General features: G+C 43.7%; 1 protein-coding gene across 3 annotated transcripts in view; it reads left to right on the forward strand.

Moving 5' to 3' along the window:
* The window catches only part of lcor (ligand dependent nuclear receptor corepressor), a 62,205-nt gene extending 39,274 nt beyond the window's left edge, over positions 1-22,931 (forward strand). For 2 of the 3 annotated variants that reach the window (XM_041839017.2, XM_041839019.2), the window contains exons 3-7: positions 561-640; positions 3,855-3,981; positions 5,994-6,392; positions 8,229-8,325; positions 20,033-22,931. In XM_041839017.2, the coding sequence (XP_041694951.1) occupies positions 561-640; positions 3,855-3,981; positions 5,994-6,392; positions 8,229-8,325; positions 20,033-21,224 (1,895 nt within the window). In that variant the 3' untranslated portion in view covers positions 21,225-22,931. The remainder of the gene's footprint in view (positions 1-560; positions 641-3,854; positions 3,982-5,993; positions 6,393-8,228; positions 8,326-20,032) is intronic. The other variant, XM_041839018.2, reaches the window with a different exon arrangement.
* The last annotated feature ends 1,494 nt before the right edge of the window (positions 22,932-24,425 follow it).

Genomic DNA, 24,425 nt, shown 5'->3' on the forward strand with positions numbered 1-24,425 from the left:
TCCCATATCTGAGGCCACTGCACGCCGCCAGGCGCCTAGACCCCACTTCCCCTCCGCTCCCCTCCGACTAGGCCTGTGACACAAGTCGTGTTCGCCAAAGAGTCAATTATCACAAAAGGACCCGTCGGCGCGAGATAGACACCTGCATCATGTTCTAATCTGAGAGAGAGTGTCACCAAAAGGCCTTGTCACTTAGTGGACACACAGAGATGTCACACACATGAGCACACATGCTGGGGATGCACACACACACTCATACGGATGCGCGCACACACACACACACACACACACACACACTGATTGGGGGTAACATTCCGGTTGAGTGTGTGTGTCCGGACTGTTGATGTCTTGGTTTACAGTATTTATGTATCAAAAGGAACTCAGCCGTCATTCAAAACAAACTGTTGCTATTTTCAATGCTTTTCCTATTCTGAAGGGTTTTCTTGTGAAATGCATGAAATCGTTAGTTGTGTTGTTGTGGTTTGTCACAGCTCACACACAGCGGCATATCCTTGTTACCACAACCCCTCTGACGTTTGTGTGTCGTCTTCTTCCCACAGATTGCGAGCCAGAGGGAGTGTTGGATTGGTCGTTTGATGTAAATTGTCTCTTTTGCTGCTTAAGACGAGAGAAAGTCAAGGTACTGGATGTTATTAAAGTTGCTGTGGCTCACACACACACACACACACACACACACACACACACACACACACACACACACACACACACACACACACACACACACACACGCCTATACATACTGTATATACTCTCAACTCTCTTTATTTCTTCCTCTTTCTCTTCTGCTCTCGCTCTTTCGCTCTACCCCCTCCTTTTTTCTCCTATCTATCTTTCTCGTTTTGGTCTTGTATATTTTGGTACTTGATAATGTTTTTGGGGGAGGGGGAGAGAGGGAGCGAGAGGGGGATGGGGGATGGGGGAGAAGAGGAGCAATATTCTGGTTGCCTGCTTAGAATGATTCCCTTTATTTAAAATGAAAGACTGATAGTACCTGAATAGGTCCCTCCTCCCTAATATCCCTCTCTCTCTCTGCCCTCCCACTCTCCCTTTTTCTCTCTCTGTCTATCGCTCGCAAAACAACACACACACACACACACACACACACACACACACACACACACACACACACACACACACACACATATCGAGACAGTAGCTAAACCCCACACACTGCATTACAGCTAGCTGATTAGCAAACCCCACTCACTGCATTAGAGCTAGCTGATTAGCTAAACCCCACTCACTGCATTACAGCTAGCTGATTAGCAAACCCCACTCACTGCATTACAGCTAGCTGATTAGCTAAGCCCCACACACTGCATTACAGCTAGCTGATTAGCAAACCCCACTCACTGCATTAGAGCTAGCTGATTAGCTAAACCCCACTCACTGCATTACAGCTAGCTGATTAGCAAACCCCACTCACTGCATTAGAGCTAGCTGATTAGCTAAACCCCACTCACTGCATTACAGCTAGCTGATTAGCAAACCCCACTCACTGCATTAGAGCTAGCTGATTAGCTAAACCCCACACACTGCATTACAGCTAGCTGATTAGCTAAACCCCACACAGCATTACAGCTAGCTGATTAGCTAAACCCCACACACTGCATTACAGCTAGCTGATTAGCAAACCCCACTCACTGCATTAGAGCTAGCTGATTAGCTAAACCCCACTCACTGCATTACAGCTAGCTGATTAGCAAACCCCACTCACTGCATTAGAGCTAGCTGATTAGCTAAACCCCACACACTGCATTACAGCTAGCTGATTAGCTAAACCCCACACAGCATTACAGCTAGCTGATTAGCTAAACCCCACACACTGCATTACAGCTAGCTGATTAGCTAAACCCCACACACTGCATTACAGCTAGCTGATTAGCTAAACCCCACACAGCATTACAGCTAGCTGATTAGCAAAACCCCACATACTGCATTAGAAATAGCTGATTAGCTTCAGGAACAAAAGCCAGTCTGCATCTTTTCATCTTTCCATCGCCTCATCGACAATAACACACACAACACACACACACAAACACACACACACACACACACACACACACACACACACACACACACACACACACACACACACACACACACACACACACCCTTTAAGTAGAGATCAATCCCTGGCCGTCTCACTCATTCAGCCATGTCTTCTTATCCTAAAATGGCGCCCATATTTGTTGCCTCTGGGAATGTATTATTATATTTTTCTGGCCTTTTAGTCACCCCTCGTTCCCTTTGACCTTGTTAATTGATGGCTTGTCGTCATTCGGGTGCCACTCGTCCTCCATTTTTTCTTTGTCTTTAATGCGGCAATCTGGGATTCAAACAATAAAGAAGCGGACACCCTGCTACTTTTGATATACCAATCCCAGATTTCCCTTTAACGTGGCAACAGAAGCCCCCCCCCCCTCTTCTGTTGCCACGCCAACCAACCGCTCCTTTTCTATTTTTTCAACTTGACCTCTTCAACCCTGAAGGTCGGCCATCTGGCACCTAAAATTCACACGCGTGTTAAAACACACTTGTACATGTGTGAAAAAGAACAAATATAAGCACCCACCAAATAATAATAATAATTATTATTATTATTAATATTATTATAAACATATAACGTAGTAGTAGTAGTAGTAGGGTCAGTTTTGCCTTTTAGATTATAATGAATAGGATAATATGAATGATAGCTATCAGGTTCAGCACTCCTACTTCTGAGACACTTTGTGAGTACGCTCCATGGTCCATAAAACATATGACATATAACATATCAGCCCTCTTTCCTCTGCTTGTCTTTGGGTTGTCTCTGGCCCTACCATGCCTGGGCTGGGTGAGTTGGGCTTGGATGCATCCCAAATGGCACCCTATTCCCTTTATAGTGCACTACTTTTGAACACTGCCCATAGGGCTCTAATCAAAAGTAGTGCACTATGTAGGGAATAGGGTCCCATTTGGGACAGGATCTTGATATTTCACTCCGTGCGTTTAATTGCATGAAATGCCAGAGGACCTGCAGAGGACGGAAACAATTGATTCATTGATCTGCAGCTATGCAAACTCCCAACAGAGAGAGAGGGGAAGGGAGAGAGAGGCTGAGAGAGAGAGAGAGAGAGAGGCTGAGAGAGAGAGGCTGAGAGAGAGAGGCTGAGAGAGAGAGAGAGAGGCTGAGAGAGAGAGAGAGAGAGATTCATATTAAGGTATGCCGCCTTAAAGGAACTGCCTGAACCTCTTTTTGTTTTGTCTGTTTTCACATCACTAAGAGGAGAAAGAGGAGAGACAATCAGGATGTCACGCCCATTCCCCCCACCCCCACCCCAGATCATTCATTTGCTTGTTCTATAAACACAATGACTGCAAGAGTCCATAGTACCACACAAAGATGTTTCTTCATCACTTATATTTTTCATCAGGGCTTTTAAAAGCTTCCGCCACAACTATATATCGCCACCTATTGTCATATTTGTCTTTGCCTTCTTAAAAAAAATACAGTACTTAAAAAGTACTTTCAGTTTTTCCTGTGTGTTTTGTCCAGGAGAACTTCATTAAAACCCTGTGTCTGCTTTGTCTGTGTTCCTCTCAGGAACATTTGGTTATAAAGTATGTACTGTTTTCTAAAATCGTGGTCCTCTGTAGCTCAGCTGGTAGAGCACGGCGTTTGTAACGCCAGGGTAGTGGGTTCGATCCCCGGGACCACCCATACACAAAAATGTATGCACGCATGACTGTAAGTCGCTTTGGATAAAAGCGTCTGCTAAATGGCATATTATTATTATTATTATTATTAAAATCCTAAACCCTTTTCGTGTTGTGTTCTGTGTCCCTCTCAGGAACACTTGGTTGGCATCACCCCCCAGGTCTTATCAGAACCAGAAGACTTGAAACAGGACACGTCCAAAATCAACCGCCTGGAGAAGCAAGCCGAAGAGTTCCTCAATGCTGTCTTCTACAGAAAGGGTGAGTCTAGAACCTATAAAACCATAAGGGAGTCTAGAACGTAGAATCATAAGGGAGTTTAGAACCTAGAACTATAAGGGAGTCTAGAAATTAGAACCATAAGGGAGTTTAGAACCTAGAACTCTCAGCCCTCAGCTCTCAACCCTCAGCCCTCAGCCCTCAGCCCTCAACCCTCAGCCCTCAGCCCTCAGCCCTCAGCCCTCAACCCTCAACCCTCAACCCTCAGCCCTCAACCCTCAGCCCTCAGCCCTCAGCCCTCAGCCCTCAGCCCTCAGCCCTCAACCCTCAGCCCTCAGCTCTCAACCCTCAACCCTCAGCCCTCAGCTCTCAGCTGGCCTACAGCTGCTATACACTGAGTGTACAAAACATTATTTCCGTGACGTAGACTGACCAGGTGAACCCAGGTGAAAGCTATGATCCCTTATTGATGTCACCTGTTAAATCCACTTCAATCAGTGTAGAGGAAGGGGAGGAGACAGGTTAAAGAAGGATTGTGTATATGTGCCATTCAGAGGGTGAATGGGCAAGACAAAATATTTAAGTGTATGGTAGTAGGTGCCAGGTACACCGGTTTGAGTGTGTCAAGAACTGCAACGCTGCTGGGTTTTTCACGCTGTGTATCAAGAATGGTCCACCATCCAAAGGACATCCTGCCAACTTGACACAACTATGGGAAGCATTGGAGTCAACATGGGCCAGCATCCCTGTGGAACGCTTTCGGCACCTTGTAGAGTCCATTCCCGACGAATTGAGGCTGTTCTGAGGGCAAAAGGGTGGGGGTGCAACTCAATATTAGGAAGGTGTTCTTAATGTTTTGTACGCTGTGTATATAGCTGAACAAACACTATGCACAGTATATAGACACTTACACACGGATGGAGACAAACACACGTGTACACACACACACACACAAACATTTTTGTACCCACTCTTTTATTTTGGGGCCTTAGCTCCTAGATATGTTTTGTGTCTGAGGGTGTGGTGTCTTCCTTCCCAGTGTTGTTCCTTTAGCTACAAGTTTTTTTATAATGTCTATATGCTCCCGGCTGCATGTTTTTGGTCCACACGGGCTGCATCCCAAACGGCACCCTATTCCCTACATAGTGCACTACTTTTGACCAGATCGCATAGGGCCCTGGTTAAAAGTAACGCACTATATAGGGAATAGGGTGCCAGGATGCCATTTGGGATGTCGCTATTGTTTTCCGGAAGCTTCCCCTTTCGGACACAGGGCACAATTCCTCGGTCCGAAAGGAAATGTTTTTCCAAAAAGCTTGTATGCCAAATCACTTCTGTTGTTTTGGGGCTGAAGGTTGAGGGTTATAGGGTAGACTAGGTGGTGCGTCCCAAATGGCACCCTATTCCCTATTTAGTGCACTACTTTAGGGGCCAATAGGGTTCTGGTCAAAAGTAGTGCACTACATAGGGAATAGGGTGCCATTTCCGACGAAGCCTAGCTAATGGTCTGTCTGTAGTATTACAGAGGGGTATTAAAAAACATGTCCTGTGCATATCCAGTACCAGTTTTACAACACCGACTCATTCCAGAGTTTTTCTTTACTTTTACTATTTTCTACATTCTAGAATAATAGTGAAGACATCAAAACTATTAAATAACACACACGGAATCATGTAGTAACCAAAAAAATTACTCAAAAGTTACCATCTAAACCGCTGTCTTTTCAATAACCAAAAATATTTTATTTTCAGCTGTTTGAAGCTGGTGTACAAAACCGAAAGTAAGACGCAAAAACAACATTTTAAGAATGGGAGGCATAGAAATAGTGCCCATAGAACAGATCTACCGCTTCTTAGACTTGCTTCCAATGAGAATGACAGATTTATAACCGACATTTCTATGTGAATTTGGTCAGGTCGCCCAAAAAGTTATATATTACAGCTTTAATGTTGATAGTTGTAGTGCTGCTGGCTCTTTAACCAGTCAGTGGAATGTTAAACTGATGAAGAAGGTTATAATAGTTGTCTAATGTTGTGTGTATGTTTGTCTTTAGCAGACCTCCCAAGCTTCTCGGACCCCCACATCCCTCTAGTGGCTCGTGAGATAATGCAGCGAATGATCCGTCAGTTCGCTGCCGAATATACCTCAAAAAACACCTCTTCTCAGGACACCCCCCATCACCCTCAGCCCAACGGCATCAAGGACCAAAGCCTCCTCCTGCCGAGAGCGGCCTCGCTAGCCCCGGCCCCCCTCACCCTGCTGGGGGCGTCCAGCCCCCCGTCCCCCACCCCGGGACCGGGCCTCAGCCCCGCCTCCGGCAGTAACTGTAGTGGTACCGGCGCTGCTGCCTCTGCACAGAACCCCGTCCTCAGCAAGCTTCTCATGGCCGACCAGGACTCTCCGCTGGACCTCACCGTCAAGAGGCCTGACACCACAGAGACCAAAACAGAGGGTAAGACACCACATCCAAATCGCATTCAATTGTATTTGTCATATGGACAGGATACAAGTGGTGTACACAGTAGAATGAAATGCTGACTTGCAGGCTCTCTCTCTCAACAGTGCAACAACAATAAGAAAAAGAGAAATAAGAAAAAAAATCTATAAAATAAATAAGTAGAAGAAAAAACTGGACTGGACCAGAGAACTCTCCCATAGCTTCCATAGAACGCCCTATACCGCCCCTATATCGCCGCCCCTATATCTCTCCCTATATCTCCCCTATATCTCTCCCTATATCTCCCCTATATCTCCCTATATCTCCCCTTATATCGCCCCTATATCTCCCCTATATCGCCCCTATATCTCCCCCTATATCTCCCTTATATCTCCCTTATATATCCCCTTATATCTCCCTATATCTCCCCTTATATCTCCCTATATCACCCCTATATCGCCCCTATATCTCCCCCTATATCCCCCTTATATCTCTACTATATCTTTCCTATATCTCTCCTATATATCCACTATATCGCCGCTATATCTCTCCTCTATATCTCTCCCCTATATCTCCCCTATATCTCTCCCCTATATCTCTCCCCTATATCTCCCCTATATCTCTCCGCTATATCTCTCCCCTATATCTCCCCTATATCTCTCCCCTATATCTCTCCCCTATATCTCCCCTATATCTCTCCCCTATATCTCTCCCCTATATCTCCACTATATCTCTCCCCTTATATCTCCCTATATCGCCCCTATATCACCCCTATATCTCCCCCTATATCCCCCTTATATCTCTACTATATCTTTCCTATATATCCCCTATATCGCCGCTATATCTCTCCTCTATATCTCTCCCCTATATATCTCCCCTATATCTCCCCTATATCTCGCTTATCTCTCCCCTATATCTCGCTTATCTCTCCCCTATATCTCTCCCCTATATCTCCCCTATATCTCGCTTATCTCTCCCCTATATCTCGCTTATCTCTCCCCTATATCTCTTCTATAGCTCTGTTATCTCTTTTTTATTACCCAATCATCCCCTGTAACTTTCCCAAATAATCCCTAGAACTCCCCCACAACCTATAGTTGGAGCAGTAAAAGTTTTATAGGGCCAAACAAAAACTATTAGTATTCTAAATTTAACAAACAGTTGGAGGCTGAATGCCAAGTATCGTTACGCTGAAAAATATATGTTTTCCTGCCCAATAAACAAATGTTTGAATCTTAAAAATATGAACCCCCAGGCTTTAACCCCCCCCCCACACACACACACACACACACACACAGAGAAATTCCTTTTAATATCACCACCTTGTTTTGTCCAACCAAAAAGCCCTAACGATTAAAGAGGTCCTTCAGCTCTGTTCAGATGGGACGGGTCATCAGCTAGGTCAGCTGCACTTTGGGGATTACTAACCAGTGGAGGAGGGGGAGGTGTGTGTGTGTGTGTGTGTGTGTGTGTGTGTGTGTGTGTGTGTGTGTGTGTGTGTGTGTGTGTGTGTGTGTGGTTGGTTCAGTCAGTGGAAAGAGGAAAATAATGATTGTTATTACTCTTTAAACAAAGAGCAGGGCGTAGGGAAAGGTAATGATTATTTTCACTATTTATTCTTTTGATTTTTTTATATGTTGTATTCTTCTCCTGGAGTCATTTCCTTTCTCAGGCCCAGTGATGCAGAGTAACAGAAACATATATTATTGAACGACACATTTAAAATGTTAATTACATTCATTTAAAAAGTCACAATCAATTGAAGTCAAGTTATACAGTACATACTTAGATAAGCTGTGATGAACTGTGCGCTAAAACAGTGTGTGTGTATGTGTGTATGTTAATCCTCAGATGGAGTCCTGGACCTCTCCACCAAGAAGGCCCACGGCATGGCTGGCACCGTCCTCAAAAACTCTCACAGTTACACCCTATCGCCCACAGTCAAGGGGTAGGACACACACACACACACACACACACACACACACACACACACACACACACACACACACACACACACTCCACCCACCTCCACCTCTGTTATAAAGGATCATTGTAGTGATCAATGTGTTATTTCCCATTGCTTTCCAAGATAAACACCTCTTGTTACGTTACGATGTATAGGGCTTTGAGCGTCGGAAGATAACTAACCCTAACCCTAATCCATTATCAGTATGAATACATTACCGAGGTATTTATAAGTAACTAACTCTTAACCTAATCCATTATCAGTATGATTACAGTACCAAGGTATTTATAAGTAACTAACTCTTAACCTAATCCATTATCAGTATGATTACAGTACCGCGGTATTTATAAGTAACTAACTCTTAACCTAATCCATTATCAGTATGATTACAGTACCTAGGTACAGTATTTATAAGTAACTAACCCTAGTCCATTATCAGTGTGGTTACAGTACCTAGGTATTTATAAGTACAGTAATTAACCCTAATCCATAATCAGTATGAATACAGTACCTAGGTATTTATAAGTACAGTAACTAACCCTAATCCATTATCAGTATGATTACAGTACCTATGTATTTATAAGTAACTAACCCTAATCCATTATCATTATGATTACAGTGCCTAGGTATTTATAAGTAACTAACCCTGATCCATTATCATTATGATTACAGTGCCTAGGTAGTTATAAGTAACTAACCCTAATCCATTATCATTATGATTACTGTGCCTAGGTATTTATAAGTAACTAACCCTAATCCATTATCAGTATGATTACAGTACCTAGGTATTGATAAGTAACTAACCCTAATCCATTATCAGTATGATTACAGTACCTAGGTATTTATAAGTAACTAACCCAAATCCATTATCATTATGATTACAGTGCCTAGGTATTTATAAGTAACTAACCCTAATCCATTATCAGTATGATTACAGTACCTAGGTATTTATAAGTAACTAACCCAAATCCATTATCATTATGATTACAGTGCCTAGGTATTTATAAGTAACTAACCCTGATCCATTATCATTATGATTACAGTGCCTAGGTATTTATAAGTAACTAACCCTAATCCATTATCATTATGATTACTGTGCCTAGGTATTTATAAGTAACTAACCCTAATCTATTATCAGTATGATTACAGTACCTAGGTATTGATAAGTAACTAACCCTAATCCACAATCAGTATGATTACAGTACATAGGTATTTATAAGTAACTAACCCTAATCCATTATCATTATGATTACAGTACCTAGGTATTTATAAGTAACTAACTCTCAACTTAATCCATTATCAGTATGATTACAGTACCTAGGTATTGCTAAGTAACTAACCCTAATCCATTATCAGTGTGGTTACAGTACCTAGGTATTTATAAGTAACTAACTCTCAACTTAATCCATTATCAGTATGATTACAGTACCTAGGTATTGCTAAGTAACTAACCCTAATCCATTATCATTATGATTACTGTGCCTAGGTATTTATAAGTAACTAACCCTAATCTATTATCAGTATGATTACAGTACCTAGGTATTGATAAGTAACTAACCCTAATCCACAATCAGTATGATTACAGTACATAGGTATTTATAAGTAACTAACCCTAGTCCATTATCAGTATGATTACAGTACATAGGTATTTATAAGTAACTAACATTAATCCATTATCAATTATTCATCATATAGGAGTTGAACGTTAGACTGCATCAAAGACCTGAGGGACTGGTGGTTTTCCTTTGTCTCTCTTCTCTACCCCGCTTTTATCGACTTACCCACAATGCCGTGGTGTATTTTGATAACTGAGCGTTCTGCCTTCAAGTCATATTTGCATGATTAACACACTGTAGAAACTTTGTTTTCCTGCTTTAAGTTAGAATAAATTACCTGGATAATTACGGAATAGACCTAGGAATTATTAGAATACACGGAAGGTCAAAGATGGATTTGAGAGGCTCGATACATGTTAACGCCCCAAAGCGATAATGTATGGTGAGGGTGGTGTGTGTGTGTGTGTGTGTAATCTGTTGTAAGACACCTTGTTGGTGTATCAGAAACAGCGTTGGTGGTTTGGGATTATCTAATGATCAGGTCATGTGATATTAATTTAAGAAGGGGATGTGGAATCTGGATTTACCCTCCTCCCTCGCTCCACCCCTCCTCCATCCACCCCTCCTCCATCCACCCCTCGTCCATCCACCCCTCCTCCATCCACCCCTCCTCCATCCACCCCTCCTCCATCCACCCCTCCTCCATCCACCCCTCCTCCATCCACCCCTCCTCCATCCACCCCTCCTCCATCCAACCCTCCTCCATCCACCCCTCCTCCATCCAACCCTCCTCCATCCAACCCTCCTCCATCCACCCCTCCTCCATCCACCCCTCCTCCATCCCTCCATCCTTCCCCCTAGACCACAGATATATTACCAAACACAGATCAACACACTCATTTAGCTTACTTTGGATACCACTTTATTTTACAGTGCGAAAAATAACCAGGTATTCACATACACAATCAAATAATAACAGTATCCTTTAAAAAGATCATTACACCATAATAACCAATACATCACTAGTTTGTTTATTTTAGTTTCATACAGCAAAACAAGTGCCACTAGGCACCATACATCACTAACCACCACTGAGGACTATAGCGGACTAAACATGTTTTTAGATTTTTTTTGCAAATGTCAAAAACATTTAAAAAACGTACATAACTTACATTTACATAAAGTTTTCAGACCCTTCACTCAGTACTTTGTTGAAGCACCTTTTGGCAGCGATTACAGCCTCGAGTCATCTTGGGTATCACGCTACAAGCTTGGCACACCTGTATTTGGGGAGTTTCTCCCATTCTTCTCTGCAGATCCTCTCAAGCTCTGTCATGTTGAATGGGGAGCATCGCTGCACAGCTAAACTCAGCAAAAAAAGAAACGGCCCTTTTTCAGGACCCTGTCTTTCAAAGATAATTAGTAAAAATCCAAATAACTTCACAGATCTTCATTGTAAAGGGTTTAAACACTGTTTCCCATGCTTGTTCAATGAACCATAAACAATTAATGAACATTTACCTGTGGAACGGTCGTTAAGACACTAACAGCTTACAGACGGAAGGCAATTAAGGTCACAGTTATGAAAACTTAGAGGCCACTAAAGATGCCTTTCTACTGAGGCATGAGGACTGCAGATGTGGCCAGGGCAATAAATTGCAATGTCCGTACTGTGAGACGCCTAAGACAGCGCTACAGGGAGACAGGACGGACAGCTGATCGTCCTTGCAGTGGCAGACCACGTGTAACAACACCTGCACAGGATCGGTACATCCGAACATCACACCTGCGGGACAGGTACAGGATGGCAACAACAACGAGTTACACCAGGAACACACAATCCCTCCATCAGTGCTCAGACTGTCCGCAATAGGCTGAGAGAGGCTGGACTGAGGGCTTGTAGGCATGTTGTAAGGCAGGTCCTCACCAGACATCACTGGCAACAACGTCGCCTATGGGCACAAACCCACCATCGCTGGACCAGACAGGACTGGCAAAAAGTGCTCTTCACTGACGAGTCGCGGGTTTGTCTCACCAGGGGTGATGGTTGGATTCGTGTTTATCGTCGAAGGAATGAGCGTTACACCGAGGCCTGTACTCTGGAGCGGGATCGATTTGGAGGTGGAGGGTCCGTCATGGTCTGGGGCGGTGTGTCACGGCATCATCGGACTGAGCTTGTTGTCATTGCAGGCAATCTCAACGCTGTGCGTTACAGGGAAGACATCCTCCTCCCTCATGTGGTATCCTTCCTGCAGGCTCATTCTGATATGACCCTCCAGCATGACAATGCCACCAGCCATACTGCTCGTTCTGTGCGTGATTTCCTGCAAGACAGGAATGTCAGTGTTCTGCCATGGCCAGCGAAGAGCCCGGATCTCAATCCCATTGAGCATGTCTGGGACCTGTTGGATCGGAGGGTGAGGGCTAGGGCCATTCCCCCCAGAAATGTCTGGGAACTTGCAGGTGCCTTGCTGGAAGAGTGGGGTAACATCTCACAGCAAGAACTGGCAAATCTGGTGCAGTCCATGAAGAGAAGATGCACTGCAGTACTTAATGCAGCTGGTCGCCACACCAGATACTGACTGTTACTTTTGATTTTGACTCCCCCCTTTGTTCAGGGACACATTATTCCATTTCTGTTGGTCACATGTCTGTGGAACTTGTTCAGTTTATGTCTTAGTTGTTGAATCTTGTTATGTTCATACAAATATTTACACGTTAAGTTTGCTGAAAATAAACGCAGTTGACAGTGAGAGGACGTTTTATTTTTTGCTGAGTTTATTTTCAGGTCTCTCCAGAGATGTTCGATCGGGTTCAAGTCCGGGCTCTGGATGGGCCACTCAAGGACCTTCAGAGACTTGTCCCGAAGCCACTCCTGCATTGTCTTGGCTGTGTGCTTAGTGTCGTTGTCCTGCTGGAAGGTGAACCTTCGCCCCAGTCCGAGGTGCTGAGCACTCTGGAGCAGGTTTTCATCGAGGATCTCTCTGTACTTTGCTCCGTTCATCTTTCCCTCGATCCTGACTAGTCTCCCAGTCCCTACCGCTGAAAAACATCCCCACAGCATGATGCTGCCACCACCATGCTTCACCGTAGAGATGGTGCCAGGTTTCCTCCAGACGTGACGCTTGGCATTCAGGCCAAAGAGTTCAAGCTTTGTTTAATCAGATCAGAGACTCTTGTTTCTCATGGTCTGAGAGTCCTTTAGGTGCCTTTTGGGAAGCTCCAAGCGGGCTGTCCTGTGCCTTTTACTGAGGAGTGGCTTCCGTCTGGCCAGCTCTGTCAGAGTGACCATCGGGTTCTTGGTCCCCTCCCTGAACAAGGCCCTTCTCCCCCGATTGCTCAGTTTGGCCGGGCGGCCAGCTCTATGCAGAGTCTTGGTGGTTCCAAACTTCTTCCATTTATGAATGATGGAGGCCACTGTGTTCTTTGGGACCTTCAACGCTGCTGACATTTTTTGGTACCCTTCCCCAGATCTGTGCCTCGATACAATCCTGTCTCGGAGCTCTACGGAAAATTCCTTTGACTTAATGGCTTGGTTTTTGCTATGACATGCACTGTCAACTGTGGGACCTTATATAGACAGTTGTGTGCCTTTCCAAATCATGTCCAATCAATTGAATTTACCACAGGTGGGCTCAAATCAAGTTGTAGAAACATCTCAAGGATGATCAATGGAAACAGGATGCACCTGAGCTCAATTTCGAGTCTCATAGCAAAGGGTTTGAATACTTATGTAAATAAGGTATTTCTGTTTTGTATTTTTATTTGTGTGTAGATTGATGAGGAAAAACATTAATTGAATCCATTGTAGGCTGTAATGTAAGAAAATGTGGAAAAAGTCAAGGGGTCGGAATACTTTCCGAATGCACTGTATATGATGTAGACTATAAGGTGCAGCCATCATTAATGTGAAACCCCCTGGTTTTACCCCTGTATTGTTCAAGAGGAGCCAGCCAGACTTCTTACTGGGAAAATCTGTCTTCTAACCCCCTCATCAAATATATTCTAAATGTAATTGTAAGACACAAAAAGTATTTAGTCAGCCACCAATTGTGCATGTTCTCCCACTTAAAAAGATGAGAGAGGCCTGTAATTTTCATCATAGGTACACGTCAACTATGACAGACAAAATGAGGGGAAAAAATCCAGAAAATCACATTGTAGGATTTTTTATGAATTTATTTGCAAATTATGGTGGAAAATAAGTATTTGGTCAATAACAAAAGTTTCTCAATACTTTGTTGGCAATGACACAGGTCAAACGTTTTCTGTAAGTCTTCACAAGGTTTTCACACACTGTTGCTGGTATTTTGGCCCATTCCTCCATGCATATCTCCTCTAGAGCAGTGATGTTTTGGGGCTGTTGCTGGACAACACAGACTTTCAACTCCCTCCAAAGATTTTCTATGGGGTTGAGATCTGGAGACTGGCTAGGCCACTCCAGGACCTTGAAATGCTTCTTACGAAGCCACTCCTTCGTTGCCCGGGCGGTGTGTTTGGGATCATTGTCATGCTGAAAGACCCAGCCACCTTTCATCTTCAATGCACTTGCTGATGGAAGGAGGTTTTCACTAAAAATCTCACGATACATGGCCCCATTCATTCTTTCCTTTACACAGATCAGTCGTCCTGGTCCCTTTGCAGAAAAACAGCCCCAAAGCATGATGTTTCCACCCCCATGCTTCACAGTAGGTATGGTGTTCTTTGGATGCAACTCAGCATTCTTTGTCCTCCAAACACGACGAGTTGAGTTTTTACCAAAAAGTTATATTTTGGTTTCATCTGACCATATGACATTCTCCCAATCCTCTTCTGGATCATCCAAATGCACTCTAGCAAACTTCAGACGGGCCTGGACATGTACTGGCTTAGGCAGGGGGACACGTCTGGCACTGCAGGATTTGAGTCCCTGGCGGCGTAATGTGTTACTGATGGTAGGCTTTGTTACTTTGGTCCCAGCTCTCTGCAGGTCATTCACTAGGTCCCCCCGTGTGGTTCTGGGATTTTTGCTCACCGTTCTTGTAATCATTTTGACCCCACGGGGGTGAGATCTTGCGTGGAGCCCCAGATCGAGGGAGATTATCAGTGGTCTTGTATGTCTTCCATTTCCTAATAATTGCTCCCACAGTTGATTTCTTCAAACCAAGCTGCTTACCTATTGCAGATTCAGTCTTCCCAGCCTGGTGCAGGTCTACAATTTTGTTTCTGGTGTCCTTTGACAGCTCTTTGGTCTTGGCCATAGTGGAGTTTGGAGTGTGACTGTTTGAGGTTGTGGACAGGTGTCTTTTATACTGATAACAAGTTCAAACAGGTGCCATTAATACAGGTAACGGGTGGAGGACAGAGGAGCCTCTTAAAGAAGAAGTTACAGGTCTGTGAGAGCCAGAAATCTTGCTTGTTTGTAGGTGACCAAATACTTATTTTCCACCATAATTTGCAAATAAATTCATTAAAAATCCTACAATGTGATTTTCTGGAAAGAAAAATCTCAATTTGTCTGCCATAGTTGACGTGTACCTATGATGAAAATTACAGGCCTCTCTCATCTTTTTAAGTGGGAGAACTTGCACAATTGGTGGCTGACTAAATACTTTTCCCCCCACTGTATATATATATAACTACTTCATCAGGGATGTGTGTCATTATTTGACTTTTTGACATATAGAAAGCAACCTCATCAGGGGTACGCATATATGTACAGATGTAGTATCTTAATTTGAGCCAGTTTGCTACAGCAGGAAAATAATCCTGTAGCAACAGGAAATGTAAATTTTATGTGGATTATAATGAATGGACATGTGTGTAGGGGTTGATACATTTTTCGTTAGGGCAAATCAGGTCTGGAATTTGAAAGTGGAAATTACAAACTTCAGAAGCCTTTTTAAAACACAAATACACCACAAGTTTGCGCTCCCTGCTTTGCAGGAAAATTCTCAGCAACAAAAGATTGATCAAATTAAGATCCAACATCTGTCCTTGTTTTACGTTTTGACATATGCATGTCCATATGGCAGACGTATAGGATAAAGCAGAGTTTGGTAGAAAGTTGTTTGTTCACAGGATTTGGTTGCTGACGTCCTCAGTGCTAAGGCTCATTCACTATCTGTCTACACTTCCCCTTCCATTTTGATGGACATGTCTATGGTCCTATTTAGAACATAGCATTGAGCTGTCACTCTGCTTGTCTGCGGGGGACAGGGATATGTGCTTCCTGCTTAAAGGCTACTGTTGCTATGGTTACATACTGAACAGTACCGACACCGAGGTCAGAAAAAAGTCACTTGTTTTTTTTTTTCTCCCTCAGGTAGTTCAGAAATAGAAACGTTAGGCACGGCATGTCACGGAAATGTCATTTGGTAGCTTTAGCACAGGTTTCTTAGAAAACAGTATTTTCTTTCTAGCCCCTATAGGAATAACTTTCAGGCCTGTTTTCAGGCCAATGGAGAAAGGAGAAAGGGAGCTCAAAACGATTTTCTCAAATAATGAGTGGAAGAAAAGAGCATCCTTGTGTTGCTCCCCCTTTTGTGACTATTTCTATAGAAGACATGCCAAGGTCCTCGTTTAGCTGGAAACTGAAAAACTCTGCCTTCAACTCCAACCGCAGGCATTATGTCTATTGTGTTGTGTCAGGTGAATTCTATGACACCGTTACTATATACAGTTTACCCTATACCGTTAATTAGAACCTGATCACAATGCGCTCCATTCTGCGCCCTCTATACCTTCTCAGGCAAATGAGTCTTTCTCCCAGTGGAGGATTGGTATTATGGTCATGGTTATTTATGCTGTGTGTCCTTTATGTTTTCCCTCCTCTCATTGTCCTCACATTATTTATTAGTGTAGCAGACTGTGTGTGTTCTCTGTTTACTCAGTGCATGGCTCTCTATCTCTAAACAGCATTAAGATTCAATAACATTTAAATTACATATTCAATTTTTTACGTGGTAAAATAAAGTTGCTTTTTTTTTTTTTTTTAAACCAAATTGAATTTTAAATGTCCATGTAAATGGATAGTTATGCTTAATGCAATATGGGGACAAATAAACTACTAAGAATTGCAGTTCAGTTTAAATACGTTTGTGTCTCTGCGTGAGACATATTTTTTTATCAAATTGAGTTTGAAAAAGACAGACAGTAAATTAAATGTTTGACATGAGTAAGTTAGCTCTAATTACCTCTATAAAAGTGACTCACACTGTCACAACATGCATATTTTACACCTGGTTAAAACCCCTAGGAAATTAGTGTTAATTGCCTCTTTCTCTCTCTGTCTCATGAGCACCTTAATTGTTAAAGATAGGAGATAAGAGAATAATGTGCTGTAATGAGTGGAATATAGCTCAGGCTACATCCGCTTTGCACAGTAAATATAATTCATTAGACACTGTTGCATCCCAAATAGCACCCTATTCCCTACATAGTGCACTATGGGCCCTCGTCAAAAGTAGTGCACTACATAGGGAATAGGGTGCCATTTGGGACGTAACCAGCCACTCTCTCCCATGTAATGAGACCATATGGAACCAGCTAACGAGTTATAATCCGTATGATGGCAACTACTTTGTCAAGCTGACAAGATTTATAACTAGCTAATAGCCAACACAAGTTTACAGCCAAAACATTTTCTCAAATGGGCTTTTTGCTTGAATGTAATGAAATGAAATGGAGATTGAACACCCAGCATCACACCAGGAAGTAAACTGAATTTCAATTAAAGGTACTGTCTGTAAACTGAAGGGAATATATACGTAGTTATTTGTGTCTATACTATATCTAGTAATCATGAAATTAAATTATCTTAATTTGACCTACAGTGCATTGGAAAGTATTCAGACCCCTTGACTTTTCCCACATTTCGTTACGTTACAGCCTTATTCTCAAATTGATTAAATTACTTTTTTTCCTCATCAATCTACACACAATACCCCATAATGACAAAGCAAAAACAGATTTTTTAGAAATTTTAGCAAATGTATTACAAATAAACAACAGAAATACCTTACTTACATAAGAATTCAGACCCTTTGCTATGAGACTCGAAATTGATCTCAGGTACATCCTGTTTCCATTGATCATCCTTGAAATGTTTCTACAACTTGATTGGAGTCCACCTGTGGTAAATTCAATTGATTGGACATAATTTGGAAAGGCACACACCTGTAGATATAAGGTCTCACAGTTGACAGTGCATGTCAGAGCAAAAACCAAGCCATGAGGTCGAAGGAATTGTCCGAAGAGCTCCGAGACAGGATTGTGTCGAGGCACAGATCTGGGGAAAGATACCAAAACATTTCTGCTGCATTGAAGGTCCCCAAGAACACAGTGGCCTCCATCATTCTTAAATGGAAGAAGTTTGGAACCACCAAGACTCTTCCTAGAGCTGGATGCCTGGCAAAACTGAGCAATCGGGGGAGAAGGGCCTTGGTCAGGGAGGTGACCAAGAACCCGATGGTCACTCTGACAGAGCTCCAGAGTTCCTCTGTGGAGATGGGAAAACCTTCCAGAAGGACAACCATCTCTGCAGCACTCTACCAATCAGGCCTTTATAGTAGAGTGGCCAGACGGAAGCCACTCCTCAGTAAAAGGCATATGACAGCCCACTTGGAGTTTGCCAAAAGGCACCTAAAGGATTCTCAGACCATGAGCAACAAGATTCTCTGGTCTGATGAAACCAAGATTGAACTCTTTGGCCTGAATGCCAAGCGTCATGTCTGGAGGAAACCTGACACCATCCCTACGGTGAAGCATGGTGGTGGCAGCATCATGGTGTGGGGATGTTCTTCAGTGGCAGGGACTGGGAGACTAGTCAGGATCGAGGGAAAGATGAACGGAGCAAAATACAGAGAGATCCTTGATGAAAACCTGCTCCAGAGCGCTCAGCACCTCAGACTGGGGCAAAGGTTCACCTTCCAACAGGACAACGACCCTAAGCACACAGCCAAGACAACGCATGAATGGCTTCAGGACAAGTCTCTGAATGTCCTTGAATGGCCCAGCCAGAGCCTGGACTCTCCAATCGAACATCTCTGGAGAGACCAGAAAAGAGCTGTGCAGCGATGCTCCCCATCCAACCTGACAGAACTTGAGAGGATCTGCAGAGAAGAATGGGAGAAACTCCCCAAATACAGGTGTGCCACGCTTGTAGCGTCATACCCAAGAAGACTCGAGGCTCTAATTGCTGCCAAAGGTGCTTCAACAATGTACTGAATAAAGGGTCTGAATACTTATGTGAATGTCATATTTCAGTTTTTTATATTTTTGTAAAATTGCAAAACAAATTACAAAAAAAGGTTTTTGCTTTGTCATTGTGGGGTATATTGTGTGTAGAGTGATGAGGGGGGGGAAACAATTTAATCCATTTTAGGCTGTAACATAGCCTAAGGCTTTTCTGAATGCACTGTATATTTTCAAAGTAGAAATAATCCTGCAGTAACAGGATTGAAACGTTTTGTCTGTAATATTGCTTGATCGGTGGTTAGGCTATTAGCTGGCCAAAAGTAGACTACATGAAAAGTGCAATACTGTTAATATAACGATGTGTTAGTGTGGGATTTAAGTGAATTCTCAGCAACAAAAGAGTGATCAAATTAAGATCCTACATCTGTATGGATGCAAGGACTGACCATCCATGATATCAGACTTATAGTTTTATGCATGTGTGTGTTTTATAGTGTTTGTTTACATTTACTTTGTTTACAAACATGGGGTACAACAGTTGAACTAACCTCATGAGGCATTTATAAATTATATTCTTCAAGAATCAGTGGGTACCTCTTTAGAAGTCCAAAAATGGATGTAGCAACTGCAGATTGCCCCTTTAAAGTCTGTGGGAGGTACATTTATCATTTAAATATTGCATGTTTACTGTTACATGTTTACTGCAGAAGAGTTTTGCTGAAAACAAACACCTAAACAATGACACATTATGGAAGAAAGTGCAACTTTAAAAAACATAAGGTAATATTCTTTAAAAAACCAAGCGGTACTTTTCATTTGTTGACATTACCAATGAGCAGAGTAGAGTAGTGTAATTTTAATGTGTCGTTTTCAGTTCATTACAAGTCACTTCCTGAATCGACTGATTTTAGTACTTCCTAGTTAACGACCCTCTCTTTTCTTTTCCCTCCAATCAGGCGTGCCCTGAGAGTTGAGCACGCCTTTCGGGACGTGGAGGACGATGACATCATGCTGCCGAGAAGCTTAGAGGACGGGCTGAGGGACAGCTACGTCAGCTCCGCCCACCTCAAGCCACCATTGGCCCGTTCTCTGCTTATCAAGGAGGAGCTCCTCAGCCAGAAGCATCGCCTCCTCGGCCAGCCCCCCGCTCTCTCATTGGCCAGTCTGGAGGCGGCAGGGCTTCTCAACCAAGGGAACAAAGGGAACCACGTACAGCCCCACCCCCGCCTGGCACGGGACGGCTCTCCCTGGGGCTCCTCCAGTGGTAAAGCCCACCACCACCAACTGGACAGCCTGCTGAGGCTGAAGCAGGCCAGCGCCATCCTCTCAGACCTCAAAGACCTGCCTCTGTTCCTGGACAACCACCAACATGGGGCGTTCTCCTCCAAGAGCTCCTCCGGAGGTGGCCTCCACCACCACAGCCACCACCATGGCTCCACCAAGACCCACCACAGTAGCCACCATGAGGTGGTGGTGAAGAGGGAGCCGGGAGGCCACCACTCCTCGCCCGTGGACCTGAAGATCCCCCAGGTGAGGGGCATGGACCTGTCATGGGACTCCCACGCCTCAGACCTGTACGGGTACGGGGCCATGATGGTGGGCGCCGGGGGCCACGGTGGGGTGGAGAACGCCTTGAGCAGGAAGCTGAGGGCCATTCTGCCCAAGCAGAACCGACGTGCCGGTGGGGGTAGCCTGAGAGACAGCCTGGGAGGTTTTCTGGATGGGGCGGCCGACTACTGGAGCTCCGACGTGGACCAGGGGACCTCCGGTCCACCGTACCCGACCTCCGACCCCGAGGGCGACCTAGGCTCCAAGCAGCCCAGGAAGAAGAGGGGGCGCTACCGCCAGTATAACAGCCAGATCTTAGAAGAGGCCATCGGCATGGTAATGGGCGGGAAGATGAGCGTGTCCAAGGCCCAGAACATATACGGGATCCCTCACAGCACACTGGAGTACAAGGTGAAGGAGCGGCTGGGCACACTGAAGAACCCTCCTAAGAAGAAGCTCAAACTGACCATGAGGATGGGAGGACAGGATTCCGCCGCCGAGTCAGAGACTACGCCAACCGCCACGCCGCGAGAGGATGCGCTGCCGGGGGCCGCCGATCTGAACCACGAGCAAAAAATGAAAATTGAATTTGAAGATTAACTGAGAAACAATGACGACGATGACGCCGAATCCTCCCCTCCTTTCCCCTGATATGTATACAAAATATCTTAACATTAAGACTACGTCATTGGAAACTAATGGAGCTTTATTTGTGCCAATTTACTGTTGCAGTATCTGGGTGAGCACAAGCGCAGGGATATGAGGAGGATTCTAAAACAAACTGGAGATGAGAAATTAAAACTTAAACTAAGCCAATCGGCTGGTTCTGCGGTGGTCGCTTTGACACTGCACATTGCACATTTGTTTAGCTTTTATATCAAGCGGCGAAACAAATGCGTCAAAAGCCACGAGTGACGTGACAATTATTAATTCAATTTTGTAAAGCATGTTGATTATCCCCCCAAAACCGTAACTCCCCCTATTTCTGAACTTGATACACTGACCCTGCATTGCTTTTAAATGCAGTCTGGGCTGCGGAATATCCCCATTTTGGGAAAAATTAGGGGGGGGGTTGAAAATGAACCCTTTTGAACAAACTATTATGGTCCTTGAACCCCCCCCTCTCTCTCTCATAAAGTACCAATTGGTAAGTGAACTGTCTCTTATGTTTTGAACCAACTCTAAAACTAGTAATGTCACAGGAAGCTCTCTCACCAGGAAGCTGAATCAAAACCTCATTATTTCTATCGCCAGGTAGACATTTTTCTTTAACAAACGCAAAACTTTCTTTCCTCCTTCGATATTCTGCTACTCTTTAAAAGTGAACGAAAGCAACATTGACCGCGTCCTTTTTAAGGTAAAGACACACAAAATAGTCAATCAGGGATGCATGTTTGTACGTTTTAGTAGATAACTACTCACTTTTAGGATAGTTTGAATGTTTTTTATTTAAAAAAATTTTGGCTTCTTTTTTTTGGCTTTCTTTTGCACTACACTTTCAGTCTGGCGCTCACCGGCGCCGCTCAGTGGTGACAGACCAGGTTACCTCGGCATTGCTGCCCTAGCATCATGCACTTAAGGTCTGTCATAATGCCTGGCCAACTCTGCACTCCAGGTACAAGTTACCCGTAGGCACAGATCTAGGATCAGTTTACCCTGCCCTAATCCTGACCTTAACCATTAGGGGGGAAACCTCAAAACTGACCTGAGATCAGTGTGTAGGGGCAATTGTATATATCTGCTGCTCTCCTGGAGAGAGATCCTCAAACCTTCAATGGTAGTAGGTAGACGTTGCCTCTAACCACTGATCCACAGTCAGATGTATTTTCCCCCCCTTATTGCCAAGGTTTGGATTGGGGCTTAGTGATCTGATCGTAGGTCAGTGGTTAAGCGCAACTTCTACCTCAAGCACCTGCAACAAGTGCATCTGTTCCCAATCCTGATCCTGGGGAGCTGCAGCCGTCTCTGGTTTTCATTCCAACCAACGACCTAATGCATATGCGCTCAGCTAATTAGTGGCCAGGGGTCTCCTAACACCATGACATCATATGTAGTGATAACCAGCATGCATTGTAGCTCTCCAAGACCAGCAAGTGGAAACATTGCTGCTACAACTTTATTATCCTGTACTGAGCGAAGGCTTTTAACAGCCTTACTGTCTCTAAAACTAAACATTTCATAAACTAAGCAAGATTGTCTTAGTTGATGAGTTTTAAAATGGTTCCTCTCCCTCCCATGTGGTTTTAAAATGTTCAAAGGTAGTTTCAAAGGCAGTTTATTACGACAATGTGCATTTCTACTTGGGGAGCCGGCGGGCGGTGGGAGGGAGGGAGGGAGGGAGGGGGGCATTTTGCAGTGAGTGGGGGTAGGTTCGGCTGGTAGGGATTAGGGGAGGGGAGTGAAGATTTAATATAATATAAATTATTATGATGACACTGAATTTAAAGCCAATCCGCATTTCTGGATGATTTTGTTCCTCAATTTTAACTCAGGGTACCTGAGACAGGGGAATCTCTTGACGAAGCCATGATTCTAAAACACGGACGTGTTTCCTTTTTCCTGCAGGACCTAGTGTGAAGGGCAGGACATGACTTCTCTCACTCCGTTACTTCTGATGGGGGCGGAACATAAAGCCGAGCTAGGTGGGTGTGGCTTAGCAGTGTCACGCCCTGTAGACTGTGGTGAATCGTGAAGAAGAGAATACACACAAAAACACTGAAGTGGGCGTGAGGAGAAGTTTGGCAATTCAACTTCTGAAAATAGCACTTTTTTTAAACAGCGCGAGAGAAAGAGGAAGATATTTGAGGTTTTTAACGTAGCTCTTTTTAACGAGAGGGATGGTTCGGATGGGAGGAAGAGAGGTGATTAGAGGAGGAGAGGGGATGACCAGAAAGCAAAAAGAGAGAGAAAAAAGCTTTAGTGTCTGAAAGACTTTCAGAGAGCTGCAGCTTGGACCTAAACATATTCTGTTTCCTCTCTATTACCTCCTCAGTACCCTGGTTGATGCTTGAATTTGTCCGATTTCCTGTAGTGTAGTTGTCATATCTGATTCCTGCCCCCCGGGGGGGAAACTATCTTATCTGTCGTCATGTTTTGTCAGGGGAGAAAAAAAACCCATCTTACTGAGAAAATGTTTTTAAAAATATTTTTTGGGAGGGGGGAAAAAAAAGACGAGAGAAGGAAAAATAAAATATAACATGTTTTTAATGTTTTTAAAGCTGTTGCTCTGCTGGTAAATGTTGCTGTTCGCTCCAAACACTGCCTGGTGCTCACCCAGTCTGTGAGATCTTTCATGAAATTGTACTTAGAAAACATCTCCATTATGTCAACACTGATGAAATGAACATTCACTCCTTGAAATGTCCTGTATATTTTATTTATTTTAGTATTTTATTTTCTTCTACAAAATGGCATGCACCAGTTCTTTCCGGCTGATTTGGGAATTCTTAGATAGGTGCTTACATCTGCAAAGTATAGCCTAGTTTATGAGTGTCATACCAAGCGATTCATGCTCTAGTGTATTCTAAATGAGTGAATAATTGGTATATAATCGTTATAATTATATTCTAACCCCTAATTAACAATCTTACCTAGCCCTGTTCTGATAGGTTGGTCTTGGGCTTTGACACTCCCTCCCATGGCTTGATTGGCAGTTATGGGAACAATATAATCCCTTCATGATGACCTCTGTAGCAGCACAAGGTCAGGGGTCATGCATCAAATGCATCCAACACTTTGACAATGCAGAGTATTCAAAGTGTCTAATTGGTTACCTGTCCCGTCCAATCAGAAGACCAAATA

The sequence above is a fragment of the Coregonus clupeaformis genome, chromosome 20 (assembly GCF_020615455.1).
Source record: "Coregonus clupeaformis isolate EN_2021a chromosome 20, ASM2061545v1, whole genome shotgun sequence".
Lineage (NCBI taxonomy): Eukaryota > Metazoa > Chordata > Actinopteri > Salmoniformes > Salmonidae > Coregonus > Coregonus clupeaformis.